Genomic DNA, 14,628 nt, shown 5'->3' with positions numbered 1-14,628 from the left:
AGAAGTCGGAGAGGGGACTGTCGAATTCTAGGGCGTACCCGTCTCGCACTATCTGCAGTACCCACTGGTCTGACGTGATCTGGACCCACCTCTGGTAAAACAAGCGTAAGCGAGCCCCCACGCGAACCAAAGGCTGGGTCCCCAAACCATCATTGAGACACACGGGACGTACCGGACGCTCCCGAAGAGGAGCCTCGCCCCCCGCGACGGCCACCTCGAAAGGACTGGGTTCTCTGGAAAAACCGACCCCTAGTCCCCCCAGAGGACCTACCGGGCCGATACCGCCGAGCCTCCTGAAAGCGCCCCCGCCCTGCTGCCCCCTTAGACACCTTGGGGCGAAGCTCAGGAAGCCGAGGGGCCTTAGCATCACCAAGACCCTTCACCAACTTATCCAATTCCTCCCCGAAAAGCAAAGAGCCTCTAAAAGGGAGGGAACAAAGTTTTGTCTTGGAGGCGGCATCGGCCACCCAGCCCCGTAACCACAGGGCCCACCGAGCCGCCACCGCAAAGGTCATGTTCTTAGCCGAGGCCCTCAACAAATCGTACAGCGCATCCGCTAAGAACGACGACCCCATCTCCAACTTGGCCAGATCTTGAACAAGAGAAGCCCTATCAGCCTGCGGACTATCCAGGAGCCTCTCAGCCCAGCGAAAACAAGCCCGAGCCACTAGACCTCCACAAACAGACGCTTGCAGCGCCAAGGCCGACAGATCAAAACTGCGCTTTAGGAAGGTCTCCAATTTCCTATCCTGAGGGTCCCGCAACGCGGCCCCCCCATCCACTGGAATAGCAGTAGCCTTAGTCACTGCCGTAACCACGGCATCCACAGTCGGGGGCCTGAGGGAGTCTCTGTCCTCCTGAGGAAGAGGATAGAGCTTAGTCATAGCTCGAGCCACCTTACACTGAGCCTCCGGCGAATGCCACTCCTGCGTGATCATATCCCTCAAGTCCGCATTCATAGGGAAAGAGCGAGAGACCCGCCTGATCCCCTTGACCAAAGGATCCACCTGCTTCCCATCCCCAATGGGAGCTGCCGCCGGATCAAACCTTAAAGTGGCAGACACCTGCTCAATGAGATCCGCTAATTCATCCCTGTGAAAAATCCTAACCACCGAGGGGTCTTCCCCAGACAAGGACAGGTCCCCATCCTGCCCTGCCACCGACCCCTCCTCCTCTTCCAGGGGGCTAAAATCACCCTCAGAATCCGGAGGAGAAAAGACCTCTACATCTTCAGAGCACTCCACACGTGGTCTTTTAGCGGTAGCCCCCCCCCCCCACCTTAGGACTAAGGGACTCCGCACCCGACGGGCCCGCTTTCCAAGCCTGAAACAAACTCCAAACAAACTCAGGAGGGAACCCCATGCTGCCTGAGGCCTCCCCCCCCCCGGGACTCGAAATCGGGAGTGGCTGCGGCCCCACGACCGTCTCAGCGCCCAAAAGACCCGAATCCAAGATGGCGGCGGTTCCCGCCAAAATCGGGACCGCCGCTGAAGCGCCAACCTGAGCCGCACAACTCTCCTGCGATCCCGCCGAAGGAGCCTCCGCAGCTAACACCGGTGGCGCGAGGGATGGGGCCTTGGGCTCTCCACAAAAACGGCAGGAACCGCCAGCCGCGTCAACACCCCGACGCGCGCACAGCCGGCAACGAAGGAGCTTCCCCGACATACTCGCGTCTAAACAAAAAACAGCTGATTGCAACCGGCGAAGTTAAAAGAAAGAAAACCAACACTCACCGGCGCTGAATACTGACTCAGCTCTCCCAGACCGGCTGAACAACTCCGGAGACCCCGGAGTGCAGCTCCTGCAGTCCTCTACACGAGGAGGTTTTTTTTTTGTTTTTTTTTTTTTTTAAACTTTATTTGAGCCCTGCTGCTAGAATCTGAATGGCACTCAAGGCTGCAGGATTAACACTGCAGCCGAGGCACAACTCTGGCCAAAACGGGAGAGCCAGTCGGGGGGAGGGACCCGGCCACCCGGGTGTGACACCCCAGAGGGGACAATGGCAGGCCCCACCGGACCTACCAACCCCTTGCACACTACAGCGTTCCAGGCACAGGGAAGAACTGTATCACCAACTTATCCCCAGAAATCAGGAAAAATTAACTAGTCTCACAAGATCCTACCAGACCGGACAAGCTGCACAGGCTGCATGTCTACCCTCTGCTGAGACTGAGAAAATACTGGAGATAGAGGGCTAGCACAGGTTATATGTACTCAGTTTGAAGTTAGTGTTCTCAGTCTCCCTCTGCTGGTAGGCATGCATAACCCAAGCGTCTTGACCGGTCTGGAGGGTTGCTGAGGAATGTCAAGAAATACATAAAACAATAAAAGAATACCTGCAATTTAATGATAACTGGGAGATTTCGGAGGGCACATTGTGGGATGCACTGAAAGCAGTGATTAGAGGACATCTGATAGCAAAAGGCGCAAGCAAGAAAAGAAAAAGAGAAGAGTCAGAAGTGTTAATAAGAAATCGATTGACGCAGCTAGAAATACAACATCAAACGGATAGAGACACCAAAACCCTTAGGGAATTAGTACAATGCAGAGGGGAGCTCCAAAAATTGCAGTTAAGATGGAATTCCACAGGTCACTGATGCAACAAAAATTCTTTGAATTTAGTAACAAGGCAGGGACCATGTTAGCACGCAGCCTACGACAAAAACAAGTCAAGAGCTTGATTACAAAACTAAAGACACAGGGAGATAAACTGGTATACCAAGCTAAAGACATTAGGAGTAAATTTGTGCAGTACTATTCTAAACTTTATAAGGCAGGAGATGGGGCACCCCGAGAGAAAATACAAGGACATTTACAAAACTTAGGCCTTAACAAGGTAACGAAAGCCCAGAGATGGGAATTGGAGAGGCAATAACGGTTCCAGAAGTAATTCGGGTGATTAAGGGGTTAAAAGGAGGGAAAGCACTGGGACTGGATGGATATACCGGGAAATTTTATAAAGTATTTGGAGGGGAGCTAGCCCCACTATTGACAAGGGTTGGAAATGCGAACTATGGAGGAAACGGCCTACCCAACAGCATGAAAATAGCAGGAATTACAGTAATACCGAAACCAGGGAGAGACCCAACAGTGTGTGGGTCATACAGACCAATCTCATTACTGAACATAGGTGTTAAAATCTTAGCAAAGATCATGGCGGATCACTTAGCTCATATTATGCCACACCTCATTCACACAGACCAATCTGGGTTTACTAGTAAAAAAGGCCCGTTTCTGTAGGCAAGGAAACGGGCCTTAGGCAGGCAATTCCCCCCCCCCCCCCCGTGCTACGGCCCCCTCGAACCCTCCCCTCCGCGAACCTGTCGTTCCCCCCCCCCCCCCCCCCGTGTGAGCGAAAACTGCCGCCACCGCCGCCGTGTTGTTCTTCCCTTCCCGTAGGTTCTTCAATCATCTTGTCTGGAAGTTCCTCTGCGTGCGTCTGACGTCAGATGCACGCATGCGTCTGACGTCAGACGCACGGAGTTAAACTTTCTGAGAAGATGATTGAGGAACCCACCCGAAGGTAGTGCACAACAGCGGCGGGAGGGGGGGTGCGGTTTTCGGCATTCCGGGGGGGGGGGGGGGGATCGACAGGTTTGCGGGAGGGGGTGGGTTTTGAGGGGGCCGTAGCGCGGGGGGGGGGGGGGTGACAGCTGATTCCAAGGCAGTAGGAGGAGTACTCCTCCCCTTGCCTTGGAATCAGCTGTGTTGACGTCAGTGACGTCCGTGCGTGTCTGCCTCGCAGACCATTTGCAGCCAGGGAGCCACGGTCCCAAGCATAGAACGTTGGAGGTGAGAATTATTATATAGGACACTCAATAGAAAAGTTGCGGACAATATTCAACGTACATTGAATATTATATGGGGGGCACAGAGGAGAGGAGACTACTACTACTACTACTACTACTACTAAACATTTCTAGAGCGCTACTAGGGTTACGCAGCGCTGTACAAATTAACAATTAAGGACGGTCCCTGCTCGGAAGAGCTTACAATCTAAAGGACGAAATGTCAAGTTGGGGTAGATAAGTTTTCCTGAGAAGAGGTGAAGTGGTTAGGTGCCGAAGGCGATATTGAAGAGGTGGGCTTTGAGCATTGATTTGAAGATGGGTAGGGAGGGGGCACGGCGTATGGGCTCAGGGAGTTTGTTCCAGGCATGGGGTGAGGCGAGACAGAAGGGGCGGAGCCTGGAGTTGGAGGTGGTGGAGAAGGGTACTGAAAGGAGGGATTTGTCTTGAGAGCGGAGGTTACGGGTAGGGACGTACGGGGAGATGAGGGTAGAGAGGTACGGAGGGGCCGCAGATCGAGTGCATTTGTAGGTGAGTAAGAGAAGCTTGAACTGTATGCGGTATCCGATTGGGAGCCAGTGAAGTGACTTGAGGAGAGGGGTGACATGAGTATATCGGTTAAGGCGGAAGATAAGACGTGCGGCAGAGTTCTGGATGGACTGAAGGGGAGATAGATGGCTACGTGGGAGGCCGGTCAGGAGTAGGTTGCAGTAGTCAAGGCGAGAGGTAATGAGAGAGTGGATGAGAGTTCGGGTGGTGTGCTCGGAGAGGAAGGGGCGAATTTTGCTAATGTTGTAGAGGAAGAAGCGACAGGTCTTGGCTATCTGCTGGATGTGCGCAGAAAAGGAGAGGGAGGAGTCGAAGATGACACCGAGGTTGCGGGCAGATGAGACGGGGACGATGACGGTGTTATCAACTGAGATAGAGAGTGAAGGGAGAGGGGAAGTGGGTTTGGGTGGGAAAACAATAAGTTCAGTCTTAGACATATTCAGTTTCAGGTGGCGGTTGGACATCCAGGCAGCAATGTCGGATAAGCAGGCCGAGACTTTGGCCTGGGTATCCGCAGTGATTTGTGGTGTGGAGAGATAAAGCTGGGTGTCGTCGGCATAAAGATGATAGTGGAGACCATGAGAAGAAATCAGGGAGCCTAGGGAAGAGGTGTAGATTGAGAAAAGAAGGGGCCTAAGGACAGATCCCTGAGGAACTCCAACAGAGACTCACTGATGCTACTTGCAGTAGAAGCAGAGAAAGCATTTGACAGAGTGGAGTGGGACTACTTATGGGAAGTAATGGGAGCAATGGGCATGGGAATACCTTTTATAGAATGGGTGAAGGGACTATATACATCCCCGACTGTGATACTAAAGATCAATGGAGGCTATTCTGAAGCTTTCCCAATTCAAAGGGGGACACGGCAGGGGTGCCCACTCTCGCCTATACTGTTTGCGTTGCCCATTGAACCCCTTGCACAGAGAATTCAAACTATGAGAGACATAAGGGGAGTTTGGTTAGGAGCTAAAGAACATAAAATCGCGCTCTTTGCGGACGACATCCTGTTTTATGTGGCCAAACCGTTGCAAACGCTACCCATCATAGTTAAAGAACTTGAAATATACGGGAGGCAAGCAGGATTTGCAGTACCTATGACAAATCTGAGATAATGGGAATTACAATACCAGAAGCTGACCAAGCACAGCTGAAAGTAAGGTTTAATTTTAAAATGACAGAAACAGGATTCCGGTACCTGGGAATAAAAATTCCCAAAGATTTAAAGAATTTATATGCTTGGAACTATGAACCCCTACTACATGCAGTGAGAAGGGATTTGAACAGATGGAGGTCAGGCTGGATATCGTGGTGGGGACGCATAGCGGTGATAAAAATGAATATTCTACCAAGACTTCTATTTCTATTCCAAACCCTACCCATACCAGTTCCGAAAAGGGAATTGACAAGATTACAATCGGAATTAGAGAGATTTGTGTGTGTGTGTGGGGGGGGGGGGGGAACAGCTAGGCTGTCACGGAGAATAATGTGGGGAAGGATACAGGATGGGGGAAGACAGATGCCAAATATGCAGTGGTATTATTGGGCGGCGCAGATAACACAAATAGCAGAATGGTGCAAGGTAGATCTATCACACATAACCAAATTGGAACAAGTGTTTGTAAGAGAGGGATATTTGAAGGGCTTGTTATGGGTTTCCATCCCGGAACAGTCCTATGGGAAAATGACATTGAACCCCTTTGTATCACACTTATTGACTCTCTGGGGAACCTTAAAAGTTCAACTGCGGGGGGACAGAAGAGATCCTCCTATGCATGGATCATGCAAAAATCAGGATTCCCAGCAGGAAAAGAATCGGGGGTTTTCTCAACATGGTTTCAGAAGGGTTTAATTAGATTCCTGGACTTCCTGGAGGGAGGCCACATTAAAACATTTGGGGAGTTACAAGAAAGATATGGCCTGCAAGAGACAGACATATATGCATATTTACAAGTTAAACACTTTATTATATCAGAGAAATGGGCAAAAAACGCACCAGTGGACCAGGAAAATTTTGAAAACTTGTGGGGTGAGAGAGATGTGAGAGGCAGAGGAATTTCTAAAGTATATGGGCACCTTAGGAGCCAAGAGTTTCGGAAACACAAATATATGGAGGCATGGGAAAAGGATATGACACAGACTCTAAGCGAGGCCGAATGGAGGAGGGTGTGTATAGAGGTTAAGAAGGCCTCAATATGCGTGTTGATAAAAGAAAATGCTTACAAAATATTGAGCAGATGGTACTACACACCAGATAAAGTGAACAAAATGTACCCAGGGGCTTCAGTGGCCTGTTGGCAGTGCGGGCAAGAAAAGGGAACATTTTATCATATATGGTGGGAATGTAATAAGCTGCAAGGCTACTAGAGAGAGATAGTGAAAGGACTATCAGCAGCTTTGGAAAACCCCTTTCCACATGAACCTAAATGGTGTCTGCTAGGTTGGGGTAATCAGAGAGGGCAAAAATGGAGGGTGAAGTTGAAAGATGTTATAGAATTTGAAAAATTAACAGATAAAAGGAAGGGGAGATATAACCCTGGAGCACAAGAATGGGTGCGGATGCACGAGGTTTTGTTTGGTAAGAAGGGAGAGGAGAACAGCTTGACATCCTGAGGGACAAAGAGGGGAGGGGGAGGGAGGGGGAGAAAATGTTTAAAATGCACATGAGACATGTTATGTTATAAGGTGAAATGTAGTGGTATGATAAGATGTAATGCAATTGCGATATTTTGACTTTAATAAAAAAAAATGTATAAATTAAAAAAAAAAAAAGAAAACCTCTCACGAAGCGAACAACTAAAGGCTGTCCAGAGATAGGCTTACCTTCTACATGCTGATAAGCACTAATTGCACCAAGGTGAACCCTTACAGAGTTGGTTTTGAGACCAAACTCTGATAAGTGTAGAATGTATTCAAGCAGGTTCTGTGTAGGACAAGTAAGAGGATCTAAGGTCTTGCTGCCACACCAGATGGCAAACCTCTGCCATGTAAAACAGTAACACTTCTTAGTGGAATCTTTCCTGGGAGCCAGCAAGACTTGGACGACACCCTCCGGAAGACCCAAGGAAGCAAATTCTAGGCTCTCAACATCCAAGCTGTGAGAGCCAGAGACTAGAGGTTGGGATGTAGAAGCGACCCCTTGTTCTGTGTGATGAGGGTCGGAAAACACTCCAATCTCCACGGTTCTTCGGAGGATAATTCCAGAAGAAGAGGGAACCATATCTGCTGCGGTCAGTATGGTGTGATCAGAATCATGGTTCCACAGTCTTGCTCGAGTTTCAACAAAGTTTTTCCCACTAGAGGTATGGGAGGATACACATACAGAAGACCTGTCACCCAGTTGAGGAGGAAGGCATCCAACGCTAGTCTGCCGTGAGCCTGAAGCCTGAAACAGAACTGAAGGACTCTGTGGTTGATCTGAGTAGAAAAAGATCTACCAAGGGGGTTCCCCATGCTCAGAAGATCTTGCAGGCTATGCCCATATTGTGAGACCACTCATGCGGATGCAATATCCTGCTCAGCCAGTCGGCCAGCGTGTTGTTTGCGCCGCCAGATAAGTTGCTTGAAGGAACATGCCATGTTGGCAAGCCCAATGCCACATCCGGATGGTGTCCTGATAAAGAAGGTGTGATCCGATTCCCCCCTGCTTGTTGGTGTAATAGATTGCAACCTGATTGTCTGTTTGAATGAGAACAATTTGATGAGATAGCCGATCCCTGAAAGCCTTTAGAGCGTTCCAGATTGCCTGAAGCTCCAGGAGGTTCATCTGAAGATTCGTTTCCTGGGAAGACCAAAATCCTTGAGTGTGAAGCCCATCTACATGAGCTCACCATCCTAGGAGAGATGCATCCATCGTCAGCACTTTTTGTGGCTGAGGAATTTGGAATGGACATCCCAGGGTCAAATTGGATCGGATTGTCCACCACTGAAGAGAGCATACAAGCTCTGGGACACTTCAAGAATTACATCTTCAAGACTTCCCGTGGCTTGGTACCACTGAGAAGCCAGGGTCCATTGAGCTGATCTCATATGAAGACATGTCATGGGTGTAACATACACTGTGGAAGCCATGTGACCCAGCAAGCTCAACATCTGCCAAGCTGTGACCTGCTGAGAGACACGAACCTTGGATGCCAGCAAGACAAGATTGTCCACTCTCGTCTCCAGGAGGTAGGAAGGCTCGAACCCTCTGTGTGTCAAGCAGGGCTCCTATGAACTCCAATCACTGGACAGGGTGTAGATAGGACTTGGGATACTTTAGAACAAACCCTAGTAGCTCTAGCACCCGAATAGTCATCCATATGGACTCCTGAGCACCGTCCTCTGAGGTGCTCTTCACCAGCCAATTGAGATATGTGAATACATGGAATCCCAGTCTGCTTAGCGATGCTGCAACTACCGCTAGACACTTGGTGAAGACCCTGGAAGCCGATGCAAGGCTAAAAGGCAACACATGATACTGAAAGTGATATGTTCCCAGCCAAAATCAAAGATACTTCCAGTGGGCTGGAAGTATCAGGATGTGAGTATATGCATCCTTTAAGTCCAGAGACCATAGCCAATCATTTTTCTAAGTCCATTGGAAGAAGGGTGCCCATGGAAACCATCCTGAACGTTTCTCGGACTAGAAACTTGTTCAGGGCCCTTAGGGGAGGGGCAGTCACAACCTCCTGAGGAGGAGATGTGTAGACCAGGACCTTGAGCATCTTAGCCCTGGGCTCATCCTCCACTTCCAAAGGAAATGGAATGACATCAGCTATTTCCTTAACAAAAGATGCAAATGAACGGCTCTCCAGCGGAGACAGTCTTCTTTCAGGTGGAGGGGAGGGTTCAGAGGGAATCCCATAAGGCTCATCAGAGGAGAAGAATCTGGGATCTTCCTTTGAATACCCTGAGCGCTCCTTTTCGGTGTCGGAAAGTATCTCCCTTTGGGATTGCAGAAACCGAATCTGCCTCAATGTCAAGGAACTGTGCCCTCGAAAGCAGCGTCAAGTAGCTGGCTCCTGTCTTGACTCAGGTGAAGCTTTCTCCACCGACGTCGAGGGATTCCCGGCTTGGATGAAAGTCGACACCAGGCCACCAGCAGCAGGCGGGGCCACAACGGGAGATATAGCATGCGCAAGTACCGCCTATACGGATGCACACCACTACATAAGGCCATCCAGCAGCTGTGAGAGGAAGGCCCTGATGTGCTCATTGAGGGCCAACACCAGGAAAGCTTGGGTACGAGTTGAGGCGCAGGTTGCAGAACCGCTGGGGTCGATGTGTGAGTAGGCTCTCAGTTGCTTGGAGACAGGCACATCGGCACCTCCTGTATAGAGGGAGAGCAATCCTCCTGGTGTCGACACTTCTTGGGTGCAGAATTCTTCGATGCCCCGGAGCTCCAGGCACCATGTGTCGAGGGTGACTGATGATGATGCTTCTTGGCCATCACCCAAAACATGTCACCAAGGCTCCTAGGTGCCAACGAGGACAACGTCGAATCCTCACATCACCTAGGAGTCAGGTCCGACAATGGACAGTACCGGGGGGGGGGGGGGCCTGCACAGCAGGAGGCCTCAAGACAGGCAGAGACCCAATTGAAGCCTCACTGCTCCCAATGTCTAAGAGTCTCGAAGCAGCCATGCTTACCAACGCTCCTAATGCCGGTGCGATGCTCGACATCAATGCAGACACCTCCGACCTCAATGCCAACGTCGAGGAACCGGACTTGGCTCCAAAAATTCTCTCTTGTTGAGCCTCTTGGGAAACCTAGGTCCTCTTCTTCATGAGAAGACAGAGAACACAGTTATACCAGGGCTACGGTCAGGCCCAAGACACTGCAGACACCAAGAATGGGTGACATTTCTACAGGTAGTCTGACTGCGCTGGGTACAGCGCTTGAAGCCACTGTGAGTCTTCGTGGACATGGATGGAAAAACCTCGTTGGTTAAATTAAATGACTCAATGGTGCCTAAAAAAAGGGCAAGGCACGGAAAAAAGAAAGGGGAAAAACCAGACCAAAGTTAAGGACTAAAAACAGTCTGATGACGGAAAAAAAAGATATAGCGGAATTAGAAAAGGTTCAAAGAAGAGCAACCAAAATGATAAAGGGAATGAAACTCCTCCCATATGAGGAAAGGCTAAAGAGATCAGGGCTCTTTACCTTGGAAAAGAAACAGCTGAGAGGGGGTGAAGTCTATAAAATCCTGAGTGGTGTAGAACCGGTAGCAGTGAATTGATTTTTCATTCTTTCAAAAAGTACAGACAAGGGGACACTCAATGAAATTACATGCAAATACTTTTAAAACAAATAGGAGGAAATATCTTTTCACTGAAAAAATAGTTAAGTTCTGGAACTCGCTGCCAGAAGATGTGGTAACAGTGGTTAGTGTACCTGGGTTTAATAAAGATTTGGGCAAACTCCTGGAGGAAAAGTCCATAGTCTGTTATTGAGATGGACATATGGGAAGCCACTGTTTACCCTGGGATTGGTAGCATGGAATGTTGCTACTAACTGGGTTTCTGCCAGGTACTGGTGACCTGGATTGGCCACTGTTGGAAGCAGGATACTGCGCTAGAATGGACCATTGGTCTGACCTAGTATGGCTATTCGTACGTTCTTTTTAATACATCTATAAGCAGAGGATTTGCATAACTTTTTGTTTCAGGTGAACAAGAAAGGGTTCAGTTATTTGGGAGTTAAACTGTCTGTTAAAGTACAGGATTTGTACACTTTGAATTATATCCCATTAGAGCAACCTATTAGGTCTTCATCAGAAGGATAGAGAGATCTTACGCTTACCTGGGTTGGTAGGATTGCACTGCTTAAAATGATGATAGTTCTGCAGTTTCTATTTTTTTTCACTCAATTCCCTATCGCAATGCCCAGAGATATTTTTAGGAAATGGGATAAGAGATTAAGGAACTTTATATGGCGGTCTCTCCCTAAAGAGGAAAAGGGGGTGGGCTTCCCGAACTTATGGCAATATTACAAAGCTGTAATCCTCAAAGCAATGCAAGACCACCAAGATCAATCAGTAGAAAAACATTAGGTTCGTATTGAGAGGAATACATAGCCCAATACTCAGTTTGTGAGTACATGGGGAAGGCGGGTACCAGAACAGAAGCACAGAATAAAGTTCACTCTGGGCATATTTTTTTGAGCACATTTTGGATCACTGGGAAACAGATCAAGTGCACACGGGGGTTTCAGGGATATACCATCCTTATAGTTGATCAAGCGATTATATGCCTCTTTCCATTGGTTACCTGGCTCCCTTGAGAAGGGCATCGGAAACTTTGGATTTGCAGTATTGTAAGGACATACGTCAGCAAGACATTTTTATGACCCTTCTGTCCCTTCCGCAGCATAAGATCTGATGGGGCAGAGGAATCCTCTTTTTTCAATATTTTCAATTCCAAGATCTTATCCAACGACAGGAGACGTGTCATAACTTACAAAGGAAGCTGAAAGAGTTAAGAGGTTGTCCTATTTAAATCGGGGATGAATAAAAAGCTATTATCACATGTATACCATGCTCTGTTAGAGCTGCATCCCTCTCGAGAAGCATCACATGAAGTTGTATGGGAGCTCTGGTTAGGGATTTCTCTTACCTCAGAGGACTGGCTCTATATTTACAATTACATTAAGCACTGTTCGGCAGTGTCTATCTATCAGCAGATGCAATATATGCAGGTGACGAGACTGTATTGGTATCCATCCAGGATCCAATCCTTCTCCGTTATGACCACAGTCTCACCTCTCTGTTGGAGGAACTGTGGAAGTGAGGGGAGTTATGAGCATTTGTGGTAAGAATGTCCACGGACTCAAAGGTTTTGGCAAGGAACATGGACACAGATATGACATTGGTGTGGTGTAACTGGGGATCTAAAGCCAGACATTTGTTTGCTAGCTCACTTTCCCATATCTCTTCCGTGGACTTTAAATGAGCATCTAACACTATCCTTACTTTTGACTGCCAAAATGACTATGGTACAAGCTTGTAAAGATACAGTGGGTCCACTGTTTGAGTCCTGGAAAGGTATATGAACTGAAGTTAGGAACTATGAGAAACTCACAGCAGCCTTACATAGACAAAAGACTCAATTTGAAAATAAATGGCACAATGAACCTTATCAACTGTACTGATCACTTCTCTTATCTCTAGTGCTTAAATAACTTTTGAATTGCTATTCAGAGGGGTCAACGAAAGGCTACACTGCTCTATTCTGGTTTAATCTGTTATATTATTTTTCATTTCAGGAAGATGTACTGCTGTAATCAACTGTACAGTCGATACTTATGAGATGTCTTACTGCTTTTATCAACTTCGTAGTTTGAAATTTGGACAGTTTACTTTGACTGAAGTAGAGAGGAGGTATAGGATTTAGAATTGGGGGTAGGTGGTGAGTTGGTTGGTTAAATACAAAATGTGTTGTGTCAAGATGATATTACAAGTTCTAATCTTATTGTGATTGTTACGTTATAATCTTCATCTGTTGCAATCTTCAATAAAAAATTGAATAATTGAAAAAAAAAAAAAAAACATCTAATAAAGAACTCCAAAATGTTTTCCCACAAACTCCTTTGCAACTTACCCTGAGCAAATCGTCTATACGACCTTCTTTTTTTTCTAGGTCTTGGTTTTTATTACTTTCTAGCGACGCTAATTTCTGCATTGTGAGATCAGTCTAAAATACAGAAACAAACATTTCAGAAAAATTACATTATAGTACTGAAATATTTAACTTTAAAATGGCCAGAATTTATTAGCCAGAAACTTAAAAATTAGCTCGATGTTTTTAAACTATTTTATTATTCGTAAAGCTTTACATCTAGGATTAGGATGTCACAAACCCTGAAGCAGTGGGCAGATTAGAGGCCAACAAAAACCGAAACTGCCACCGAAACTCTCTGAAAGCTTTCGGCCAAAACTGAAACTACAGCCAAAATTCCGAAACCAAAAAACTCAAGTTTGGTTGTGTAAATATGAACCAGTGAAGGCCGCTGGGGTCAGAGCTTGTGGTCTGAATCCCTATGCTAAACCAATATCCAAGCTAGAATATAAAAATTTTAATAATGTAAGACCATATCTTACCTCCAAGCAAAACAGCTTCCATACACATGGACTAAAGCTAATGAAAACTAACTAACCATGGTGTTTTTACAGTGGCTGACTTTGCGCCACACTTGCAGTAACAGCGGACATCAAAACTCCACAGACAGGCTAATTCCCTAAGAGGTATATCATTCAAAATTTACAGACTTAAAATTCCTGCTAAAACTATGTATCAAAACCATTTATTTGGAGCACTCTATTTGTCATAAAAACTAGGGGTTTCCAAACTTTTTCGGCTCACAGCACCCTTAGTGTTCGAGCAATTTTTCATGGCACCCCTATCCCCCCCCCCCCCGGCCACATGGGTCTCCCTTTCCCTGCAGCACCCTCTTCCCAGAAAGTCCAGCACACCATTCCCTGCAGCCCTCTCCTCCCATAAATCCAGCACACCTCTGCCTTACCCAAATCTAGCATTGCTAGTTACCTTCCTTCCTGCAGGTCCAGGATCACTGCCGCTTCCTTCTCCTTCCCCTGCCGCCGCTGCAGTGCTTGCAGCTTACATTTTTGGGCCATCCACAATTCACACAGGCAGGCACTCTGGGGCCTTCTCAGTGTGTCACGTCTGGCCCTCTCTGATGCAACTTCCTGTTGTGAGGGCTGAAAGCGGCAGAAGGAAATCCCCACAGTGCCTGTGTGAATTGCGGACAGCCCAAAAATGTAAGCTGCAAGAACTGCAGCGGCAGCAGGGGAATAAGCAGGAAGTGGCAGATTTCGGAGCTCCAGGGGGGGGGGGGGGGGTGTAGGGAATGAGGCTGGGACGTGGGCAGCGGGAGGGAGGTCAAGCTGTGCCGTGGCACCCCTGAGAGTTCGCTGCGACACACCAGGCGCACAGTTTGGGAAATGCTGATATAAACTATTGTGCAAGGTCATAATCGCAGTACAAAGAGTAGCCCCACCCCAGGACTACCCTTACAATCCCTGGTGGTGTAGTCAGGGCAGGAGCAATGTCCATAGTTGCAGCACTCATTTTTGAGAGCATAGCCAGAATGGGCATGAATAACTGAGGAGCATTCCTGCCCGAAGTACACCTCTACACCACCAGGGACTGTAAGATAGGCCCAGGAGACCTATGGGTAGAAGGGGGAGGCCTACAGGTGGAAAGGGGGAGGCACTCGGGAGAGGGAGTCCTAGGGGGAGGCACTCAGGAGAGGGAGTCCTAGAGGAAGGGCAACTCTTGTTCGGAGGAAGAGAAG

General features: G+C 48.0%; 1 protein-coding gene across 2 annotated transcripts in view; it reads right to left on the bottom strand.

The window, feature by feature from the left end:
- The window catches only part of TLK1 (tousled like kinase 1), a 342,919-nt gene that overhangs the window by 137,698 nt on the left and 190,593 nt on the right, over window positions 1-14,628 (bottom strand). For both annotated transcript variants that reach the window (XM_030209141.1, XM_030209140.1), the window contains exon 8: window positions 12,915-13,007. In XM_030209141.1, the coding sequence (XP_030065001.1) occupies window positions 12,915-13,007 (93 nt within the window). The remainder of the gene's footprint in view (window positions 1-12,914; window positions 13,008-14,628) is intronic.

This window comes from Microcaecilia unicolor, chromosome 7 (genome assembly GCF_901765095.1).
Source record: "Microcaecilia unicolor chromosome 7, aMicUni1.1, whole genome shotgun sequence".
NCBI classification, from domain to species: domain Eukaryota; kingdom Metazoa; phylum Chordata; class Amphibia; order Gymnophiona; family Siphonopidae; genus Microcaecilia; species Microcaecilia unicolor.
Note: the sequence above shows the minus strand (reverse complement) of the source record. Positions and strands in the feature narration are given on the sequence as shown.